Source organism: Dermacentor variabilis, chromosome 6 (genome assembly GCF_050947875.1).
Source record: "Dermacentor variabilis isolate Ectoservices chromosome 6, ASM5094787v1, whole genome shotgun sequence".
Taxonomy (NCBI): Eukaryota; Metazoa; Arthropoda; class Arachnida; order Ixodida; family Ixodidae; genus Dermacentor; species Dermacentor variabilis.
Window position 1 is genome coordinate 170,741,585 of NC_134573.1, and position 20,860 is coordinate 170,762,444.

At 41.4% G+C, this 20,860-nt stretch overlaps 2 protein-coding genes across 2 annotated transcripts; one reads left to right on the plus strand and one right to left on the minus strand.

The window, feature by feature from the left end:
* Positions 1-649: 649 nt before the first annotated feature.
* Positions 650-8,308, minus strand: LOC142585761 (osteopetrosis-associated transmembrane protein 1). The gene is made up of 6 exons (XM_075696748.1): positions 7,761-8,308; positions 7,382-7,499; positions 7,187-7,299; positions 6,989-7,114; positions 2,726-2,888; positions 650-1,055 (listed from the first exon to the last, which is right to left on the minus strand). The coding sequence occupies exons 1-6, from the start codon at positions 8,073-8,075 to the stop codon at positions 976-978; spliced, it is 915 nt and encodes a 304-aa protein (XP_075552863.1). The 5' UTR covers positions 8,076-8,308; the 3' UTR covers positions 650-975.
* A 185-nt stretch (positions 8,309-8,493) lies between these two features.
* gdl (gonadal protein gdl) lies at positions 8,494-19,474 on the plus strand. The gene is made up of 5 exons (XM_075696749.1): positions 8,494-8,760; positions 9,460-9,620; positions 11,194-11,303; positions 13,121-13,192; positions 19,191-19,474. Exons 1-5 carry the CDS (start codon positions 8,582-8,584, stop codon positions 19,344-19,346), a joined length of 678 nt encoding a protein of 225 aa, XP_075552864.1. The 5' UTR covers positions 8,494-8,581; the 3' UTR covers positions 19,347-19,474.
* The last annotated feature ends 1,386 nt before the right edge of the window (positions 19,475-20,860 follow it).

Below are 20,860 nucleotides of genomic sequence, written 5' to 3' on the forward strand. Positions count from 1 at the left end.
AACTCGATCGGTTGTCTCTTTTTTGAAAATGCAGTGTTTTCTTTACTGCTGTACTCGTAGGTCTGCATAGACAGATGCTGTCAAAGCCCATGATGTAAAGACAATCTGTTGCAGGAACTTCATGTTGGCATAACCATTGTATTTCATTTTTCCATTTTTTCTGTCTTACCATGCCTCCTGTCATGGTAACAGTGGCTGTTTTGGTAGTCCAGAAGTGTAACTAATATAGCTTATTCTCTTTGTGGATAAGGCAGGTCTAAAGGGGATGCTTTCAATCAGCTCACACAATTGTACACGGCAATACAGACGTGATACTGAAAAGAACACAAAGTATCAAATTAAACGCTGCATAACCAAAAATAAGTTAGACAGCTCTATCATACTTGGTAGGCTGGCTTTTGCTATTATCTTTTTCAAGATTCTTTTTTTTCCCCATGTAACTATCTTTTCTCATTTCAAAAATAAAAATTGTTGGTTAACAATACGAGCTCATATTTGCCATCTCAATTCTCTGCTGTTGCAGATGCATGGCCAACTAGTCCAGATCTTTGCAAGTTTACGAGTGTGGTTTGTTTGTGGCAATGCGTGCAATTGGTAAGAAAGACTAAGAAGCTGCAATATTAAAAAATATAGGACTAACACATACAAATGTTGTTATATAGAAACATCAAAAATTCTTTATTCAACATGCTTATAGAAACAACCATAAAACAGGCAAATGTGCAAAACTGATATAACAGTAGAAATTTTTCATTATTACATAATTAGTTGCACATTTGTGTGTATATATGTATATATACATGCTGTCTAAAGTTTCTCACCCTGCTTGGAGCAGATGCACATGTAAAAGCAGGGTGAGGTAAATCAACCATGTGCTTAATAAATATGTGCTCAATAACCGAGCATAATATATACACAGCAATAACAGAGGCAGCAATGCTGTCCCTAGCGGTTAGGAAGACTGCAAGGTGTGCGTTACGAAGACAATGCTCGTGGGGAGTAGCTGCCAGGCGATGCAGAGCCATAACGTGATCTTCGCCTCAACAGACGTTTCGCTGCAACGAGAAAGAATGCAACCCTTTCAACACAAATTGAGATCACCGATTACATGAATGGGCAACTATTTCATCCAATACTTTTGGTGAAGAAGACATGCACACACACCACAAACTAGCACAAAGCATCTCCTAAAGATGACAATACTTTTAGACCAAACTCTTGATTACTTGGAATATATGTTTAATTTTGCAACAATTAGACTAGTGTAGCCTTTCTTGAAAAGTTTATGCAAACAATTATTATACAGGAATGTTGCACAGTGAAACCATGGACATTTAACATTTTCACTTTTCCATAAAAACACCACATGTACATTAATCTATTGATGTCACATTTATACTGCCCATTTTTTTTTCGAATCACTACTCAGTGTAATGCTAATTAGGATAATATCCACACAGAAGTTCTTGTCACATGTGCTTCTGCTTGTTTAGCAAATTAGCAAAAAAAACTGACAAAGATTCACTGGCATATCCAGAGGGGGGACCCTCGGGGGCCGAAGGAGGGGGTAGGGGAGGCCTCGCTGCATGCTTAGTACTGTTAGCGCTAGAGTGCCAGAATTTCCAGGGCGGGGAGCTGCCCCCCCTGAACATGCTGGCACTTTAGCACTAACAGTACTAAGAATGCAGCAAGCCCTGCCACCCTCCCCCTTTTTTCAGTATATCTTTATGAGGGCCCCCCAGTGGAAGCTGTCCTGGATCTTCCTGGGTTTATTTTCTCCCTGTATTGCACACAGTGGAAGCACCACTGAATGCCTCAGTGGCACATATAATTTTGCACACTTTGAATAGAGTGCCCTTGACATGGTCTGCCCATGCTGGTACTATCACTGACCTTCTTATATTGGCAGTTCCAGTAATATTCTTCAGCACAGTTCCAAAGAACTTGCAAAAATAATTTGGACTGTTGCTTTTCAACAACAAATATTGTCACCACTATGACATACTTCTTGTCCCCTAATTACAATTATGCAGGTATGATCAGATGCTACAACCACAAAACTACCATAAAAAAAGATCTGCACCAGGAATTGTAGCACAGGAAATCAAAGCAGAACTACCATAGTGCAGAAGTTAAAACATCTTGATTGCAACCAATGCTCAAGCCATATTGTACATCTTTCTTTCTTTTTTTTAATGAATTACTATGTATTATGGAAGTGTCCCGTAGAAATGCTCCATTCACATCAAACAGCTGCCAAGCTGTGTTGGAAAGCTTTTATTCCAGCAGTTTCCACAGGCACATTATCGTAAAGAATTACTGCAGTACTGCTCTCTCCAAACCATCACCATGCACACTGCCCGTTCCTAACGTATGACACATGTGTTAAACCAAATGTGGTGCAATTTGATTCATAAGGAATATATAACTAGAAAATAGCGACCCAATCACAAAAACCACAGCTCTTACATTTTCAGTGCAATGCAAGCTTCAAAAAGACCAGTCATCATGTGGTGACAAATCTTGTGGTACAGAAAACATAAAATTTTGTTCACAAAAGAAACAGGTGCACTCATTTCGCATTTAAACAAAAGTAAGCAGTGAACACTAGTTATGCTGAAAGAATATGGTGCAGCAGCGAAGCCACTTTCTGCAAGTGTTAAGCAGCGAAATATGCACAGACGATACAGCAAATTCAGTGAAACGGACAATAAGAGTGACTAACGTTGGACTAGTTCGGTGTTCAGCGGAGTGATGATGGTGGCAGCTCCACCGTAAAAGAGGGTCACGAGAAGCGCCACGACTCCGGCCACCACAAATGCTGGTGTGTTCTGGTAGTGGTGCACTGAGCAGAGGTGGGAGCTCCACAGGAACCGAGTTGCATTCATCTGCAAAGTGCAATACTTTGCTTGCTTTCTTCTGAGGTGAACAAAAGACACTGGGAAGATTAGTCTTCTGCACATTTGTTCTGATAAAGATGTGTTTCCAGTGAAAACAAACAAAGGAAATACTGTAAGACATTGCATTACAAAATGCCCCAGGGAACTGAACAGTCCATCAGTGGTTCGTTGCAAACAGGAAGGCGTATAACCATGGCATCAGTAAAAAGAGATTTCACAATAGGTACTGCTGTAAGTGTAAATGAAGTGCAATACATTAAGGGTGCGTTAACACCAGTGATTGAAAGAGGTCACACCACTGACAGCGGCTCGTGACTAAGGAGCAACTCGCAGCCATTGATCTTCATATCGGCAAGCAGAACCTACATCAAAATGCCTTGCAATAGGGGCCATTCACGTTTGCCTGTACCACCGTCGCCACTTAACATATGCATCAGCGTGTACAGATGTCCTGCTCTTGTGTCATTGATACGACTGAGGTTAAAGGTCTGCAACTAAAGAATAGAGCAGCAAGCCATTTGTGACCGTTCGCGTGACCCTTGCGAGTTTCCAGTTTGAATGGGCCCTAAAGCTTGAAAGGAAACATTAAATCAATTGACAAAGATGAACTATTATTCCGAAACTATATTCTTGTTATCTTTGCAGCAAGCGATTGATTACTGAAAAGAAAATGCTGGCTAAGCTTCGACTTTGCCAAATTTTGTGTCCGAAGCCAAGTGCCAGTATTATTTTTTCGTGCATGGGCTGTTGTAGCTCAGTAAGAGTCCCTGAAACTTGCCAAGTGCAGTTTTTGGCTCTTTTGAAATAGAATGTAGCTCATTTTTACTGATACCCAATAAACTGCGTCTGAGCAGATGCTCTCAAAATCTATGACATAATAGCAAGCTGATGTGGCAACTTGATGACAGCATCACCAGCAGTCTTTCGTGTTTTTCTCTCTTTTTATTTTCTTACCAAGCCTCTTCTTACTTTGAGAACAGAAGCTTTGGTATTGTAGTCGGGCTAATTTACTAAGACAATGCAAATAATTTCTTCGCTTTAGTGTCCCTTTAGAATGCTCTCAAAGTAAGAACACACTCAAACCAGTTTAAAAAACTTGACTGCACATGTAATCACTCAAGGGCTTTTAAGTTGTATTCTTAGTAGAATCTTTACCAGGAAAGTTCCAGGACTGAGCTTGTAAAAAATAATTCAACTAGCAAACCAATGACTCTAGATTTTGTCAAAGTAGTTCCCTTGGCTACCTGTGCACAGATGCCAGTGTTTCTGGAGGTTATAGAAGCAGAGGTAGCTCCATCCGGGATGCCCTTCGGCACATTCGTCACATCAGCTTAGACTGCTGCTATATCATCATTATGGTTTTACTTCGCTAGCGATTTCACATGGGGAAACAAAATAAGCAATTCTTGAGATGTGTAAATACGAGAGCATTACTTGTTGCTGACTTAGGTCACTGAGTTTAGCGTTGCCTTACTGCAGCTCGCCATGCTTGCTCTGCCTTTTGAGTAGTCGAGGACTTTGGAGGTGCACGTTGCCTCACTGCAGCCGCTACAGCTCACTGTGCTCACACTTGAGAAAACTGTGCTTGCTCTGCCTTCCATGTTGTCGGAGACTTGGGTGGTGAATATTGTTTCACTGCAGCAGCTTGCTTTACATGTTTCGCTGCATTGCGATGGTCCCGTACTTTGCCGGCAGTGAACTGGCACCTCGGGCCATGCTTTTGCTGTCTCACCTGATGTAACGCAAGTGATTCAACTTTGGAAAATGAAGGCTCTATAGTGCCGACAGTGGCGCCATTCCTATCATGCGCCATCTAGTGAATCACCCGCCAGGCAGAGCCCGACCACACGCACAGCCTCAAAGATGTGCATCACTGTCACCTGTTGCAACGGTAGTGCGATGCAATAGTCATGCACGCTCGGCTGCAGAGCGGTTGCAGTGGCAGTGGGGCAGAGGATCGAATCCTCACCATGGCCACTTTTTTAGTTAGAAAGGTATGACGTAATTTGTGAGCCATTTTTCTGCCACGGCTTTCTGATGATGGCAGCGTCATACAATGAGCCAAGTAATGCTCTCGCGTTTTAAAAAGTCACACGGTGGGTATAGGGGACATGGAAGAACAGGAACATGGTGTTTGGCCAGATATTCCTCTGCTAATACAGCAGTCTGGGGCCTGGTGGTGTTGTGCGACAAGAACCACTGTACAGATGACAACAAATTGGGACACCACCACTGAATTGCGTCGCGCGAAACCTTTAACAGGTCAGTGAAGAAGTGTTGGTTCATTGTTTGTCCTTCAGGCAGATATCCATGGTGCACCAAGCCTCCAGCATCAAAAAATGCAATAAACAGTGTCTGATTTCAATGGTTGTCACTTCACTTTTTTAGAGAGAAGTGAACTGTGACTTTGCCATTTAGTGTTTTATTGCTTCTTTTTAGAGTCATCAGGTACTACCAACTTTCATCTACTAGAACGATACTTAACACGCATGTGGGATCACTTCTGGTCTTTTTTGAAAGTTCAGCAGCAAAATTGTGTGCCTAGTTTATTTCTGATTGTCTGTCAGTGTGTGACGGAAGATTGTTGCATTAAGTGTGCTTCTCTAAATAGCTGCATTATATCTGGTGACAGATATCCCTGTTCAATTTCAGATCTTCTGGTGTTATGCGCACAGTAATATGGCGATTTACATGCAGTAACAGTTGCATGCATCCAACATTTGCAGCATTATGTGATGTGCATTGGAGGCCGACTCTCTGCCCTCCCAAAACTTTTGGTGCCATTAATACTGGTGTCATATGGCCACTTTCGATTACAAATGAGCCTGATCTGGAATGAAATTCTTAACTGTGATTGGCTCCCTCCCGCAGCTTGTACAAAGAAGCCAATTGTGACAGGGAAATTCGATCCTGGTCGGGCTCTATCATGATGAAAAGTGCGCCATGCGACACCCCTATAAGACACAGCTTCTTTATAATGCTTCGTCACCATATACTTGCTGGATCGCGTTCCATGTCTCACTAGGGTTTTTCCTTAGCCTGACAAAGAACTTAATGTTGTTCTCTGCTTGAAATTTGTCTCCATCAGGTCACTCATGTAACGCGCAACTATATGTGCAAACAAGCCGTCAGTGGGGTGTTGCCATCCAGTGAGCTTACGTGGAAACCCTTCCAAAATTGTCTGCTCTGAGCACCTACAAAGTGACAACACACATTTCTTAAGTTTGAATATCATAAAAAAAGAAATAAATAACCAGTACTGTAACTTTTCCGACAAAGGGTATATATTGTAGGATCCATCAGAGGCTAATAAAGTTTAAAAATGTGACAGTGGTAGGTATGTATGCTTTTCTTTACTTTGTTAGTTTAGGCCTTGGGTGCACCTTTTACTTTACACTTTAAGTGCTCTCAGTGCTTATATTCTAAAAAGCGTGAAATCCTCTGTCATGCTCTTTCATTCACCACATAGAAAGTTAGCTCTTTCCATGTCACTTTACATTAACAACTTGCCCCTTACCATGCCACATCACTTTTCTTGAAGTTATAGTTGGTGCTAGCTTATTCCATCAGCACCTGCTTACTATCTTTCTCCTCACCACACCATTGAAGGTGGGGGAGATGAGCCAGGTGTACATAAACGTTGATAAAGAGAAACATTTGTTGCCTGGAGAAAGGCAAACAACATTCCTTGTTTGATCACTGTTAAAAATTTCATGCTTTAATCTTCCTGTGAACTTCTGTCTTGTTTGAATATATATTATGGCAGGAACAGTACTTTTTCATATCGTATTTACATTGATTTGATGAAAACAGGTAGAATATTCGCATGCAGAAAAGATTAAGGCCAGGCATTAATTTTTTATTTTCAAATATAAATTGCGATTCTGATGACATCATAGATTTTAAGGCATTTCTACAGAATTGGACTGTTCTCATGCAGGAATGATTGTAGAAAGTCACCAAGTTGAGTTTACGATTGCTTTTAACTCCAGCATAACCATATTTATTCACAGAAAATCAATTCTGTGGACGCAAAAATGAACTTATCAGCATGCGAGCACAGCTCATGCAATTTAAATGCTACTCACAGCATCAACCATGTCAAAACAAATGTTGCCATCCTTGCTCTTTTGGACAAGACTGTTGTAAAAGCTGTTGAGATCCTTGTACGGTTGTTCACAGGTGACACATAAGTCTGTCAAGTTCTTGGATCGCTGCATGTTTTGCAAGAAAACAACGAAACAAGTTTCAATGCCAGCAGGTGAATATGGAACAGGTGCACCTACCGCTTCAGATTGGTTAATGCATTTATTCATTGCAGCCAGTTTGTTGTTGAACATGAGCGTTTCATTGCGTATGGTATGGTTGCTCTGGCCTACCACAGGTTTCTGATAACAACCTGGTGACAACAGACAAAAAGGTTATACACTTTTAACGTAGAAGTGCACATTAAAAATATATAGAGCAGTCGCCAACCTCACCATCGCATGAGGCACTTTGCCAGAGGTCCTGTATGTGAGTAAAGGTTTTGTCAACAATGGACACTTTTGCAGACGAGAAAAACTGGTGCCGACATAGCCGTGAATCCGGATCTGTAGTCTGAAAATAAGCGAATGCACACATTACTGTAGTTATGCACTTTAGCTTCCTTTCCTGCCATAGTATTGGATCACTCTGTTGCAGATTGTTGCCACCGCATGGCAAGGATACTAAAGAAAGTTACGTAGTTGAGATGTCGTATGCACGAATAGCGCGAAGAGATAATTGCATTACTTTCAAGGCTTTGCTTACTTAACCTAAACAAGGTACGGCTACGCTACGATCTGTGAGAGGTATTCGTTGGAAGTAGCAAGTTCTTACGTTAGTGGTAAGCTGGTAGAAGATGCCAATAGCGTTCCCGTACAGCGAAGCACAGTTCATGCACATAGTGAATGGCTGGGCATTCATCAGAGCGCATAGCTCGAACAGCGATGTCACTTCGGCAATAGTTTCCAACAGGTTCGTGCAGTTCTCCCACGGACGGTCATCGGGTACGTCGTCAATGCCCACGGGCGGCACAGACACCAGCTCTCTGAGCAGAGGCGTATGGAAGTGAGCTTCGGTCGCTACGGCCCCTTCGACACACAGAAAACTTGAAAGAAACACTATGAAACACGTCCGCGATGGACGTTCCATTGCGTCAGGCGAGAGCCTACCAATGCCTAGCTCGCACTGTTACGCGCCAGATAAACTCCACATTCATGCTACCACGATGGCACGGATGAAATCCACGCGGTAAATAGCAACTACACTCTGCTGCAGTCAACGCATGAGTCAACTCGGAAAACGCCTCCCTAAGGCCGCCATGTTGTAAAGCCATATCAGTTTCTCTATGAGCAAGTCAACGCAGGTCGTGGGTCGTAGCCGTGTGCCCACACAAAAATAAGAAAGAGTTCGCTTTCGCTTTATTCTTTTCTTAACTTTCCGTAATTACGCGCTCGTCGCTGTTATGAGCACGATCAGAATAAATTAAAAAAAAAATGCTAGCCTGCCGCTTGGGAGGCTCAGCGGTCTCAGCCAGCTCAGCTTGGCCTTAGCTGCTTTCCGTACTGCAGCCGTCAACACTGGTGTACCCGCTGTTTCATTGTCGTTTTAGCTTCTGCTACCCTGCATAGTTCTTGCATGCGTTGAAATTGTTTTGCATGCGTTTAATGAACAACTATTTGACTCACAGCGGACCCCTGTCCCGTGCAGGAACTTCAGTTTCAAGCGTTGGGTTACCCAATGTTCTCACTGATGACTTGGCCAAAAAAGAACGCCTCCAACAGAGGCATTACGCGCTTTTCAGTGAGCTCCAGCAAATGGCCAAAGATGTGCCCCTGTGAGTCCGCTATTGCGCGCCCGAAAACATTCATAGGTTCTCTTATTATACAATTATCATATTGCGGAGAAACTAGGAGCAGTGTGATAGAAAGCGTGTGATATGTATCATAGGCTGCACATGTTATATAATAAACTGCATGACGTATACCCAAGGTGTTGAGTTTAAACACACCGTGCCGTTTCATGATGAGTAGTATGTGCCATGACTTAAGTCAACGTACAGAGCTCAGCAATTGAAACGCAATACTAGGAACGCGTGACTGCTTGGTACTTTTTGCGCCACCTGTGTGCGCTAGGGCACCCAACTGAGGCATTTTTGTATCACATGAAAGCGAGTGTTAGTAAGACGTTGCAAATTCGCCCCCCCCCCCCCCCCTCGCGATCATTCAGCGCGCACCGGCAACGCAAAACGCACCTGCTGCCATACAGTCCGACTATCGCATTTCAATCGCTTAGAACTTTACCTCACTCACGCGTGCTGACCGTCAGTAGTACAGTGACTAGTTTCAGCTTCTGTTGTAGTTTTCGTTACCACGCAAGTGCTTGCTCACTTTAAAGACTTGGCCTGTTTATAATCAGTTTTGTTTATAAACAAATTTAGCTTTAACCTTGTTGTTGTTAATTTTGGTCGTCTATTCACATGAATTAACCACTTCTTTCTTGCCTCTGGCACCACTTATTTGTTTACTGCATTCAGAAGCTGTCAGCAGCGGCTTCCTTATGAACTTCTATCAAGCCTTGCCAACTCTCTGCTGGATGGCACTGTCATCGACATTGTCCGTGGCCTTAAGGACATCCAGATGATGGAAGAGCAGAGCTTGATGGAGACGCGCAGGACTGTCCTGAAGTCACAAGCGGGTCAGTCCAGGATTCTCCACTGATTTAATGTTCAGCACTCGGTTGTGTGAGCCATTAAGTGTTGATGTTTATGACTTACCCCTTCTTCCTATTAAACGGAATTTAGCATCCAGCACAGTAAAAGCCCAAGGTACTGCCATCTTTGTATGTCCTTCGAGGGAATATTGGTATCGTCAGCACGAAGCTACAATGTTGCTGGTTTCTTGCGAATGCCATTGTTTCATTTCATGAACCTTGTGCCTCTTTGTGAATGCGGGACATATGTCTTCGTGCATATATGTCCTGCATGTGGTGAAGTTGTGATGTAATGAAACGAAAAATGACATGTCAACGTAAATACGTTCCGCAATTTTAGTTGCATTTTGGGTGTATAATGCTTGAAATTTTATCCGCAATGATGGCCATACCTGATTGTAGTGTTCCATTTCTAGACACAACATCATGGGTTTGATCGCCAGCTGTAATTGAACCCTGAATTCTGACAAATGCAGAATGCAAGAACGCCTTTCCACCGTTAATCCAGTGTGCATTAAGGAACTCGGGGTGGTCAGAAGTGAGAGCCTCTCATGTGTTGCCCATCTGTTGTCTGTCTCACACGTTGTCAATCTTGTCCCAGCTTTGGCTTTTGAGTGTCAGCCATCCATCTTTAAATTTATGCCAGATGCCAGAAGGTTGTGATAGTTCTGTAATATGTCACTCTCTATGAAGAGCATTCAGGCAAATTTCTACAGGCTAAAATGAGCTTACTTTGCCAGTAATTTTTAAATTAAGTGTCATTAATTCTAACAAGGTGAAATGGAGTGCTATTAAAATCTGACTGTGCTTTTTGATTGATTAATGTTTTAAAGCAACAGCTGGCCTCTAAGACCATAGTAGGCGACTTTATGTTAATTTCAGAACACATGTTCTTTTTTATTTTCATCAATTTCAATCTCACTGCTTTTGCATTTCACACCCATTGGAATGTAGCAGGGTATTAAACATGTGACCTTATGCTGTGCATTGAAATGCGGTTTCCCCTCAACCATGGCAGATGATTCTTTTATTGAATGTCTCTGTATATTTGGAAAGCATTCCTAAAGAAGCTTCTTCTTTACTTTTATTTATTTATTTTTTTCATCACAACAAAAACTATTGTGGAAGGTGACCAAGCAAAAAGGCCATAACGACTTGAGGGTACCTTGGTCCCACTTTTTGCCATTTGTGGCGACAAACCAATAATAGAACAGAAACTATTTACATAAACACGAGAAATGAACTAATACAAAGAGAGCATTGACTGTGCTTCGAACTTTGTACAGCTGATATAATGAGTCGCAATAAGAACAGCGCAAGACAAGGCTGGGATGAAGTCCATATGTAATGGATTGGTATTTTATTATAGGCAAATATTTATTCTATGAACAACGCCATGAGGTTGCTGAAGCTCAGTGAGGCCTTGTTTTCTTTTTCTTTTCTTTTTTTACAATAAGTAGCAGCTTGGAAGCAGCTTTGCACCTTTAACTGGTAGAGGCGAGGCCAAGTCCATTATTCTCTTTTAGTGAAAGTATTCATTCTTCTGCTTGCATTTCAGAGACCAAAGCAGAGTTGGTTAGGCGCCAGAGAGATCAAAAAGAAGCACTCCTCCTCGCTGGAGGGCAGAGCCCTGATTTCATTGACATGGCGCAGGAGAAAGAAACCAAGGCATGTGCATTTTTTAAATGTTTTTCTTTTAAGGCATTATATGATGTGCATGCAATACTACACTATTACAATTGATCCTTGGTATTACAGATATGATAAATTATTGGATGTAACAAACTAAATAAAGAATTTGCTACTGGTGCCTACATGTAACAAACATGTGCCTATAACAAATATTGGAAGGCATTATATGTTTTGAATGCGTGCTCATTATAACGAGGTTTGACTTTACTACCTTTCTGATGATGAAGCCATCAAATCATTAATATTTGACCCCCATCATTTACTTTCGACACCATAGAAATTCTGTTTACTTACTTTATATGACAGACCTGTTCTTGTGACAAAGAAGGCTATTAAATGATAAGGGAAGGAATCCAGGGGATAGTGCTGTATCCTTAACGTTAGGCTGAGTTATGTGACTTAGTTGCTATGGCATTCTACTGCTGATATTGAAGACATGGGTGTGGTTTTTAGCCACTCCAGCCAGATTCGGCTGTGTTCTGATGAGGGCAGAATGCAAAAGTGTGTATTTAGAAAACATTACGTGCTCATTAAAGAGTGTCACATGGCTAAGATCAACCTGGAGCCCTCCACTACAGTGCGTACCTCCCAAAACTCGCTGCACAGCTCCGGGGATTGGGCTCCATAATTACACCTTTTTCTCAAAGATCAGGACCTGTATTGATTAAAAGCTTGTAATTGCTTGTAAGATAAGGTTCTAGCCAATCCTGATGTTGGACATACTATTAGCAAAGGCAGCTGACCAATGGCAAAAATCACTTGCGAATGGGTAGCTTTATGAACTCAGCCCCAATTGTGTGCCTGTAGGGTGGTCACAAGAAGCAAGGGAAATGGGAGGGTAACAATTTACTCTGCTGCATTGCATGCAGTGATTCTTATTCATGAATGTGCACAGAAACTGCAGAGGTAAGATCAGACACCAGTGATGTGGAACACAAACAAACCTTTCAGAATTAATAGCGAGCAGAAGAGAGGTGGCAGCATTGACTAAGTCACTGGAATGAACACTTGAAGCCACGCTGATTTTGTAATCACTTGCGTGATGAAACATCCACTACTCATGTTATGGCACTGTTTCTTATGCACAGCATTAATGTCAAATTTTGTAAATGTATTTTGTATCACTATGTGGTAAATTACAGCTGTACCCTAGTAATACGAGCTTGTTTCTACAGAAAAAAGATCACCTGGTGTACGTGCACAAGTGTGTAATATCGTATATATTATAAGAAAGTGTAGCTGCCACTGTGCGCACAGATTGGACCAAAGCCTCTCAGATAACAGAAGGCGTATGCTTCCAAGCCATGATGTCATGTGGAAAGGCCAAGAGCCAATACATTCCAACAGGTTCACATGTGGCACTTGCTGTGATGCATCTCTTTTTCCAAAGCCTTGCTTTTGTTGAGAGCATCAGATGTCTTGGGTGATGTCACAAACAGTGTATAGTTTCTATTATCAAGAATGTGTTGATCTTTACCATGCCTCCTAGATTTGCTTTCCCCTCAGAGCAGCGTAGTTAGCTAAAGCATGCTATGGCAGAATTATTTATTTTATACTTATAGCTGCAGCTCTTTTACACATTGTTAGTGTGCATTACTATCGTATCTTTAATATTATCTTTTATTCGTTGAGTTTCCAGCATTACATCATCTTATAACATAAGTCACATGTTACGTTATAGTTCTAGTGGTCACCTTATATTTGCGTGGGTCCGTACTCTATAGATATAATATGCTCTGAGATGTTCCTGGCAGGCTATTATTGCCACTACAAGTTTAATGCCTTATGTTCAGGCGCTGGACCAGATGCACAAGGAAGAGCTCACTCGTGTTGATATGAAGATCATCACTCAGCTGGACCAACTTGTGAGTACAAAGCTATTGCCACTTGTTCTCTCGTTCTATTTAGTCGTGAATGTTTACAATGGCCTCATTTAATGCAACTCTTAGTTAAAGTGAGCAAAAGCAGCATAGACATAAAAATAAACTAGGGGTGTGTGACTGAAATTTTGTATACAAGTCAAATAGATGGTTGCTATTCAATTTGTACTTGAAGTTGTCAAATATTAATTTCAATTCAAATGCCAGGGATAACAATACTAATCAGAATCGACAGAAACAAGCAGTGACTGGTCCAAATGATTCTGCCGCAGGGGAGTTCTGGTTGCTGCACAGAGACACCAGTTGCTGAGAAAACGCATGAAGTTGCTAACTTCTGCTTGATAATTTCCAGACATTATGCAAAACAAGGCTAGCTCATGTTTAGGCAGCTTACAAATTTGTCTTCTCAATTCGGAGGCAGCAATTTATTATTTAAATTCTCTCACCGTGTTTGCATCCCTCTAAGATGGTGTGCACTGCTTTAAGCAACATGTCCGTAGCTCTTGCGGTCATACAAATGGGTGATTTTAACCTTGCTGATATAAATTGGAGTAGCATGCACCACACCTGAAAGGGTTCAGAGGCTTTATTCGATTTAATGTTAAATTTCAACCTCCATCAAGTTGTTTCATACCCAACGCGGCTTCAAGGAACAGCCACAATCTAATACTCATTAGTAGTCACCTCAGCCTTAATAACAGTCAAGTTGATGTTGTTGAGGGTATCTCGAACCACAGAGTGCCCATCTGCCGGTTAACACTCGATCACAGCTTACGCTTTCAATCAATAGTAAGTCATGTTCCGAACTTCAGTAAAGCACATGATGCCAGAATATTAACTTATTTAGCTCATGAATTTGACGAGTTTATGGAATTGAACTGTGATCCTGCCACAACTGTATATGGCCTCTGGCTATGATTCAAGCACATTGTTTATTACTGCATGAATAACTTTATTCCACTATGGCTTTCATGGCCCCAAAGAAATAACCCCTGGATAGCAAGAGAAATTCTACATGCAAAGCGGAAAGTTAAACAACTATGGAAAGCGGTAAAGAAAAAGTGCTGCAGTGCGACAAAACTAAAAACAGCTGTATCGAACTTCAAGGCTAAAACAAAGCAAGCAAAAGAGCATTACTTCAAAGTAACGCTACCGTCATTCATTACTGGTAGCCCATTACTGGAAGCATTTCCGCCCTAGGAAAACAGGCAGCCCTGAACTAACATTAGAACAGGAAACGACTAAGCTTGATATATACTACAACTTTTTCCACTCTGTCTCCACAACGGATAATGTAAAAAAATCCCGCAGCTTATACTCCCCAATATTACGGGAATCAACCCAATAGAGGTAAGTGACGAATGAATATCTAGTCTTTTGCTCGAACTAGACCCAAAAACATCTTCGGGACCAGACAACGTCCCCAATCCTTTTCTTAAACTATATGCAGAATGGTGCAGCAAATACCGTGGTTTGGTCTTCCGCAAATCTCTCATCGTATCAAAACTTCCAGACGATTGGAAAAAAGCTAAAATAACTCTGATCCCCAAAGCAGGAAATAGCAGTGACCCTTCAAACTTCAGACCAATATCGTTAACCAGCACATCACGCAAAATATTGGAACATATAATCTTAAAACACTTAACCACTGAGGGTCGATTTTTTTATTGATATTCCAGTTGTTCTGAGGGACATATTTGGAAAAAAAATTTACCGTAATTTTTCTAGGTTGACCGTAACGTGATAAAAAAATATTTTGCGCTGGTATATATGTACTGTTTATTCATGAATAACAACAATAAAAAAGGAAATAAACGTTTAAGAATTAAAAATTTGATGCATAAATATACACATAAGGCTTAGAAAATGCGCACACGAAAATATTTTGCAAGTGTCAAATGTTCCTGCTCTTACACTAATATTTACGTCCATAGCGTAATCGAACTGTGTAGGTGAGCGCACTCAAGAAAACTGTGGTTGTGTGCCCGTCAAAAAAGCAAAACGTGTGACGAACTTCCACTAATCTTCATCTTACCACCAACCAGAGGCAATTAGTTTTCGCGAGTCTCCAAAAAAAGCAAACAAAAGGAAACACATGCACGGCGGCATCTTTCCTATGCGCACCCCTGTGAGCACTAAACGAGTGAGAACCAGGTGGTCGGCCTTTGAGCGATTAGTAACGAGATAGCCATCAGTTTGGGAGCGCAAGAAGCCGAAACTGTCCGCGGAACAAGACCCAAACCGTCACCCACCTGCCCGCGCGCCAGTGCGCGAGCGGTAGTGTATAGATGCGCCGGAGCAAACTAGCTCTAAAACAAACTGTGCAACGAAAACCGAGAAATTGAGGCGCGAGAAAAAAATTCCCTGTACTTCAAGATAGTGGCAGCACATGCCAGAGAGAGAAAAAAAAAAAGGAAATTGGCGCACGTTTTAAACCCTCAGACGGTGCCATAAATATGCAGCATCGACCGTTTTGGACTTTTTCGCGGTGCCGTATATTAAAGTCATTAACCCTCAAAGGGGTAATGGTTTTCCTGGAGACTAACGGCATTTTGTCATCTAGCCAGCACGAGCTCCGTAGCAGATTATCGACTACAACACAACTAACAGAGGTTGTTCATGATTTAGCACTGTCTATTAACAACTGTGTGCAAACGGATATTATACTACTAGAATTTTCTAAGGCCTTTGATTCAATTTGTCCGCTCCATTTCGTGTATAATTTCTGTTATATTTTGCTGTTGTTTACTTTGTGTTGTCTAAGGTTAAAAATGTGTAATTTGTACATTATTTCTATTATAAGTGTGTATAAGTTATAGGCATTACAAGTCTGTTGTTCATAGAATTTCAGCTTGGCATTCATTCCTAATTATCATTAAGGAAAGTAATTGTGTGTACCTTTAGCTCTTATACCTTTGTGATGACTGTCACTGCATTGGATTCCTGTTTCTTGTTTTGCTGTGTGGTGCTATTATACCTGCATGTACAATCTGTGCGCTCACCTGCTATGGTCTCGGAAAGAGACTAGCAGTGCTGAAAATAATAACAATAATCATAATACTATAACATTTTGGTGCTTCAGTGACCACGGCCCTCTGTGTGAACCTAGCGACCTGCTCTTTGTGTGTTTCATAATGTCATTGTGAAAGTGCGCCATATACAATAACTTTTCAGTTGTTTTTTGTATACGAGTTCCTTTATTGACCGGACGTCCAGTTCTAAATGACATCACATGTATCAAATAATCTAATTAAGATTTTCTTTTTTTCTCTCTCTCTACATTATTTTTATCGAGAGAACTTCAGAATTCTTGTATACTTCACAGAGTTTAGAAATGAGAAAATATTCAGTATTTGATCAAGAAATTTCACTATTACAACATACGTAAAATAAACATTAACTGTGCCCCACAGCACCACGAGATGCCAGTCAGGATATCAGCCTTGCAACATGCCTCATAGCCCTGATTCTATTGCTTATTGATGAGCAATGTTGGTCATTCTATAGAAGGCTGCTCTTTCACTTGTTAATTGTTTTGTAGCTTTTGGGCTGGATTGAAAAGTAAAAAGAAAGAAAGAAATCAGGCCCCAGAAATCACTGTACTTTTTTAGCAAGGCCTTTAGCACACATTGCACTTTGAAACAAAACATACATTGTTTGTGCGCATTGGTTGTGCTATTAATCTTCATTTTTTTTCTTTTTTACAGTTACACTAAGCCAATTGTGTCAGGTTGGGTTATTCTTTAGCTCCAACTCTTCTGCTTCATTACCGAAGCCTTCAACTATGTGTACGCTTGGGTGTAAGCATTGTTTTAGCTTCCACATGGCACAAACTTCAATTACACATTTAATTTCTGTGGCCACTATTTTTCTTTTCACCTTTGAGCCTCAGCAGCATGTATACAAGATAGCATACCGAAGAGGCCGGTTCCACTCCTTCTTGGTACTCTGCTATGATTCACCTATCAAATTAGTTTTTCTTTTTTCACTGCATCACCATTGTGTGAGTTAGCAGCATTATTCTTTATCAGACATGCTGTAGACATCATTTGAAAGTACCTATGCTAACTCTAGGTATCCTGCCGCTACACTTGCTTAGTTTCAGAAACATTCCAGCCATGCATATTTTCAGCTATAAGAGAGGCCAAATCAAAGAAACTCTTCAAACATTAACACCTTTGTATCTTTTGTGTTGTAAGCCTGAAGAAAAGCAAGAAAATCGCTTTGATGGCTCAGTGGGTATGGTGTTCTGAGGAGGAAGAGGGTGATGCTAGGTATTTCTAAGTATGAGCTATTTTTCTACAAGCCATTTAACTACTAGCTGTTTTGGCAAGCACCCTGCATGGATGAGCCAAAAATTTCTCCTACAGAGTGTCTCTTTTTAAAGTGCAGGCATAGCCTACTGCAGTGGCTTAGCAGCTGTGGTATTGCACTGCTAAGCACAAGGTTGCGGGATCAAATCCCGGCCACGGTGGCCGCATCTCAGTGGGGGGAAAATTCAAAAACGCCCATGTCCCGTGCATTGGGGGCGCGTTAAAGACCCCCTGGTGGCCAAAATTGATCCACAGTCCCCACTATGGCATACTTCATAATAAAATTGGGGTTTTGGCATTTAAAACACCTGATTGCAATTCAAAGTGTAGGCATGAATGTGCCTCACAGTTAATTGCAGTGTAAGCAGTTCTAACACTATGAAGACAGATTAAGGTGATCACTAGGAGCAGAAGTAGAATGCTGTTACTCCACCAAGTTCTTTCGTGTATCCTATGAGAATATCTACTGCATCAAACAATTGGTGCTGTTTAACATTATTTGCTAAATGGTATCACTCACTGAATAGATTGGTATATTTAATAAATTTGCAAGTTGCTGCTGAGCACATGGCTACAGCTTCCACTTGTTGCTGCTGCTGGCAGAATGCAGAAACACATGAGCATAGTAGGATAGTTGTGAGCACAAAGTTGTTCAAGCCATGCTCAAAGTGTTGTATTCTGCAGGAAAAGCATTTTTATTGGTATCGAAGGTAAACTTACTAAATATAGTAGCTATTTATTCACCTACAAATCAGGTGAACCATGAATCAGAGTACTCCTCTTGGTTGCCAAAGGAACTTGTGAACTCCCTTTGCTAGGAATACTTAGTACTGACAATGTTGGATTTCCCTCAGTATGAGAACGACCTTAGTGCAAGAAACTGATGCAACATAAAGGTATCCAAATAAAGAATGCACTATAAACTGTTTATATCTTTATTTTCATTTGGGTTGGGCATAAATTTTGCCACACACTTCTGTGTCAAAGTGCTGTGATTTTGGTGACCTTTGTTATCAGTGTATGTATTCTATGTTGTAGCTCATGCGTCAGTCCAGAGACACAATTGCTGGTAAATGGTCTTGACAAATATTTCACAATGACCCATTCAAAACAACTTATTAAATTTAGTTCAACTGCAACAAAAGTTAGGAATGCATAAAAAGCCTACTTTAGTATTCCGTCAATGTAGGGGATCCTCATAGGAAAGCATTACATTGAAATACTAGTGGAAGCATCATGAGAAGCTTGCAAAAATATCCGTTTCCAATGCCGAAACTGAAAAAAAACAAGGAAGAAACGTCGCCATTACCGTTCGTCGGAGTGACGGATGACCTAGAGCGTGTGGCAGCCTGGCACGATCTCCAAGATTAGATGCTGCCTGCAATGTGCTGAAAAATCTCAGAGGCAACGTGCTGGGACTTATGTCATAGCTGCTAACCACCAGGTGCGTGCATCATCTGCTTGGGTGCTGCTTAATAAGAAAGTTAGGTAATTACCAGCCGTGTGGCTTTGCCAAAACTGTTTCAGTGGTATATACTACTCATAACAAATTTAACCTAACTGAATTTTCGTTGCAGCTAGCCTTTAAGTGTCACTGTTTAAAGCTGTCCACTCGAAAGCCTCCTTTTTTTTTTTTATACTCAGCATGGTAATGTCATTTTACTTCACAGGTGAGTGAACAGCAAGTTGTCTTGGAAAAAGCTGGTGTTCCAGGCTTCTTTGTCACCAACAGCCCCATGGAGATATCTATCCAGATGCAACTGCTGATGTTTATCACAAGAGTGGCTGACTCTCCCCTTTTCACTTCGTCTCTTTTGAAATCATAATGACTGTTCAATTCAGATGACTGCGACTTTCCATAAGCATTACCATTTTTTTTTAAGTTCATAAACTGATTCACTCAGGCAGTGCCTTTGTAAATAAAACGTAATAAATGTCCTGATCTGTAATTGTGGAGGTAATGAATTCTTGAGGCCATGCTCGGAATGCTCTCATGACAAAAGTTAGTGCACAGTGACTTCTCGAACAAAGCAAGAAGCCTCTCTATTATGTACAGATTGTGCATGGCAGCATGACCAATGAGAACAGTGACTGCATGAAAGCGTGCAAGCATATACCATGGAATGGTTTGTGTCTGATCTAGCTTGTGTCTGATTTAATAGGTGGCCCATGGCACAACAAATTGAGCTGACAATGTGAACATGATTCTCAGAAAAAACAAACAATAGACAGCTGACTGGCAACACCTAATTCATCATGACATAGGACACGCAGAGTCCCTTGCTCATGACCTCCTTTACTGAGTTTCCTGGCTGAAGCAGTCACATCCGCCTTGATGCTTCTGGGCCTGTTGACACCGTGGCTGGCTTCTGTTGAAAACAGTTGCCCCTCTGCTACTGCTAAGAGCTACCTTCATAGTAAAGAATGTGTGCGGGCCCACGTTTTCTAATGCAGTTGTTCGTTCCATGCAGGTGACTTCCAAGCTTTTGCCAATACATATGTTTTGCTTATTGCCCTAATTTTGTTAAAGTTGTGACACATCCCACTGATCAAGAGTGTTGTCAAACGTCAATACAAAATAACGAATTATTGGATATAACGAAGTACACTTAAGTTTCTCACTGGCATCGTCATGTGATGAATATATCATAACTAATAGTGGATGTGATTACAGCATCTTTGGGCCGGACACTACATCAATATGATGCGATTCAACTGCAGTCTTCGCATTTTAATCTTAGTATTTGATTTGTTGCGTGTCATATGTGAATGTACACTGGCCTGGCTGTGCATTCTGCTGGTAATTCTTGTAAGAGACTGATGAAGTTCAGAGTATAAATACATCATCATGGGAGAGGGTGTAGTGCTGTACCTATAGGAAATATGCCTTGTTTTTACCAAATACTCTATATTTCACTCAGGGCGGTTTTTAGCACATAGCCTACTTTCCTTTCTCAAGCGCTGCAAGTGCCTGACAGAAAACAAATTGTAGCAGATCCAACAAGTTGGAATCCATATATAGCGAAACTTTGTGTGAGTGCATAAAGAGTCGAAACGTGAGTACATGTACGCGCGCGCGCGCGCTCACGCACAAGCGTGGTCGCACGCATATTATACCGAGCCTTTTGTCAAGCGGAGTTGCTGACTGCTAGCGAGCATGACGGACGCCCTGAACGCGTCATGGTTCCAGAGGCTGCATGCGCTTACGTACGTAGCGCAATTCGAATACATTCTCTCTGCAAGAAGCGTTTACTTTCACATTAATGTGCAGCCGCGGATGCGCGAAGGCGAGCTTTCTGGTTCCTTTTTTTGTCGTTTCCCGTGCACGGTCGGCGCCGCG

What these genes read in the sequence shown, in the direction of transcription:
- LOC142585761 (XM_075696748.1), bottom strand. Translation starts at nt 8,075, where the DNA reads ATGGAACGTCCATCGCGGACGTGTTTCATAGTGTTTCTTTCAAGTTTT. An exon ending in GCAAAGTGCCTCATGCGATG is followed by an intron (nt 7,300 to 7,381) that starts GTGAGGTTGGCG and finishes TGTTGTCACCAG; the next exon opens with GTTGTTATCAGAAACCTGTG. An exon ending in GAACACCGAACTAGTCCAAC is followed by an intron (nt 1,056 to 2,725) that starts GTTAGTCACTCT and finishes TTCTCGTTGCAG; the next exon opens with CGAAACGTCTGTTGAGGCGA.
- gdl (XM_075696749.1), top strand. Translation starts at nt 8,582, where the DNA reads ATGCGTTTAATGAACAACTATTTGACTCACAGCGGACCCCTGTCCCGT. An exon ending in ATGGCCAAAGATGTGCCCCT is followed by an intron (nt 8,761 to 9,459) that starts GTGAGTCCGCTA and finishes TACTGCATTCAG; the next exon opens with AAGCTGTCAGCAGCGGCTTC. An exon ending in CGCAGGAGAAAGAAACCAAG is followed by an intron (nt 11,304 to 13,120) that starts GCATGTGCATTT and finishes CCTTATGTTCAG; the next exon opens with GCGCTGGACCAGATGCACAA.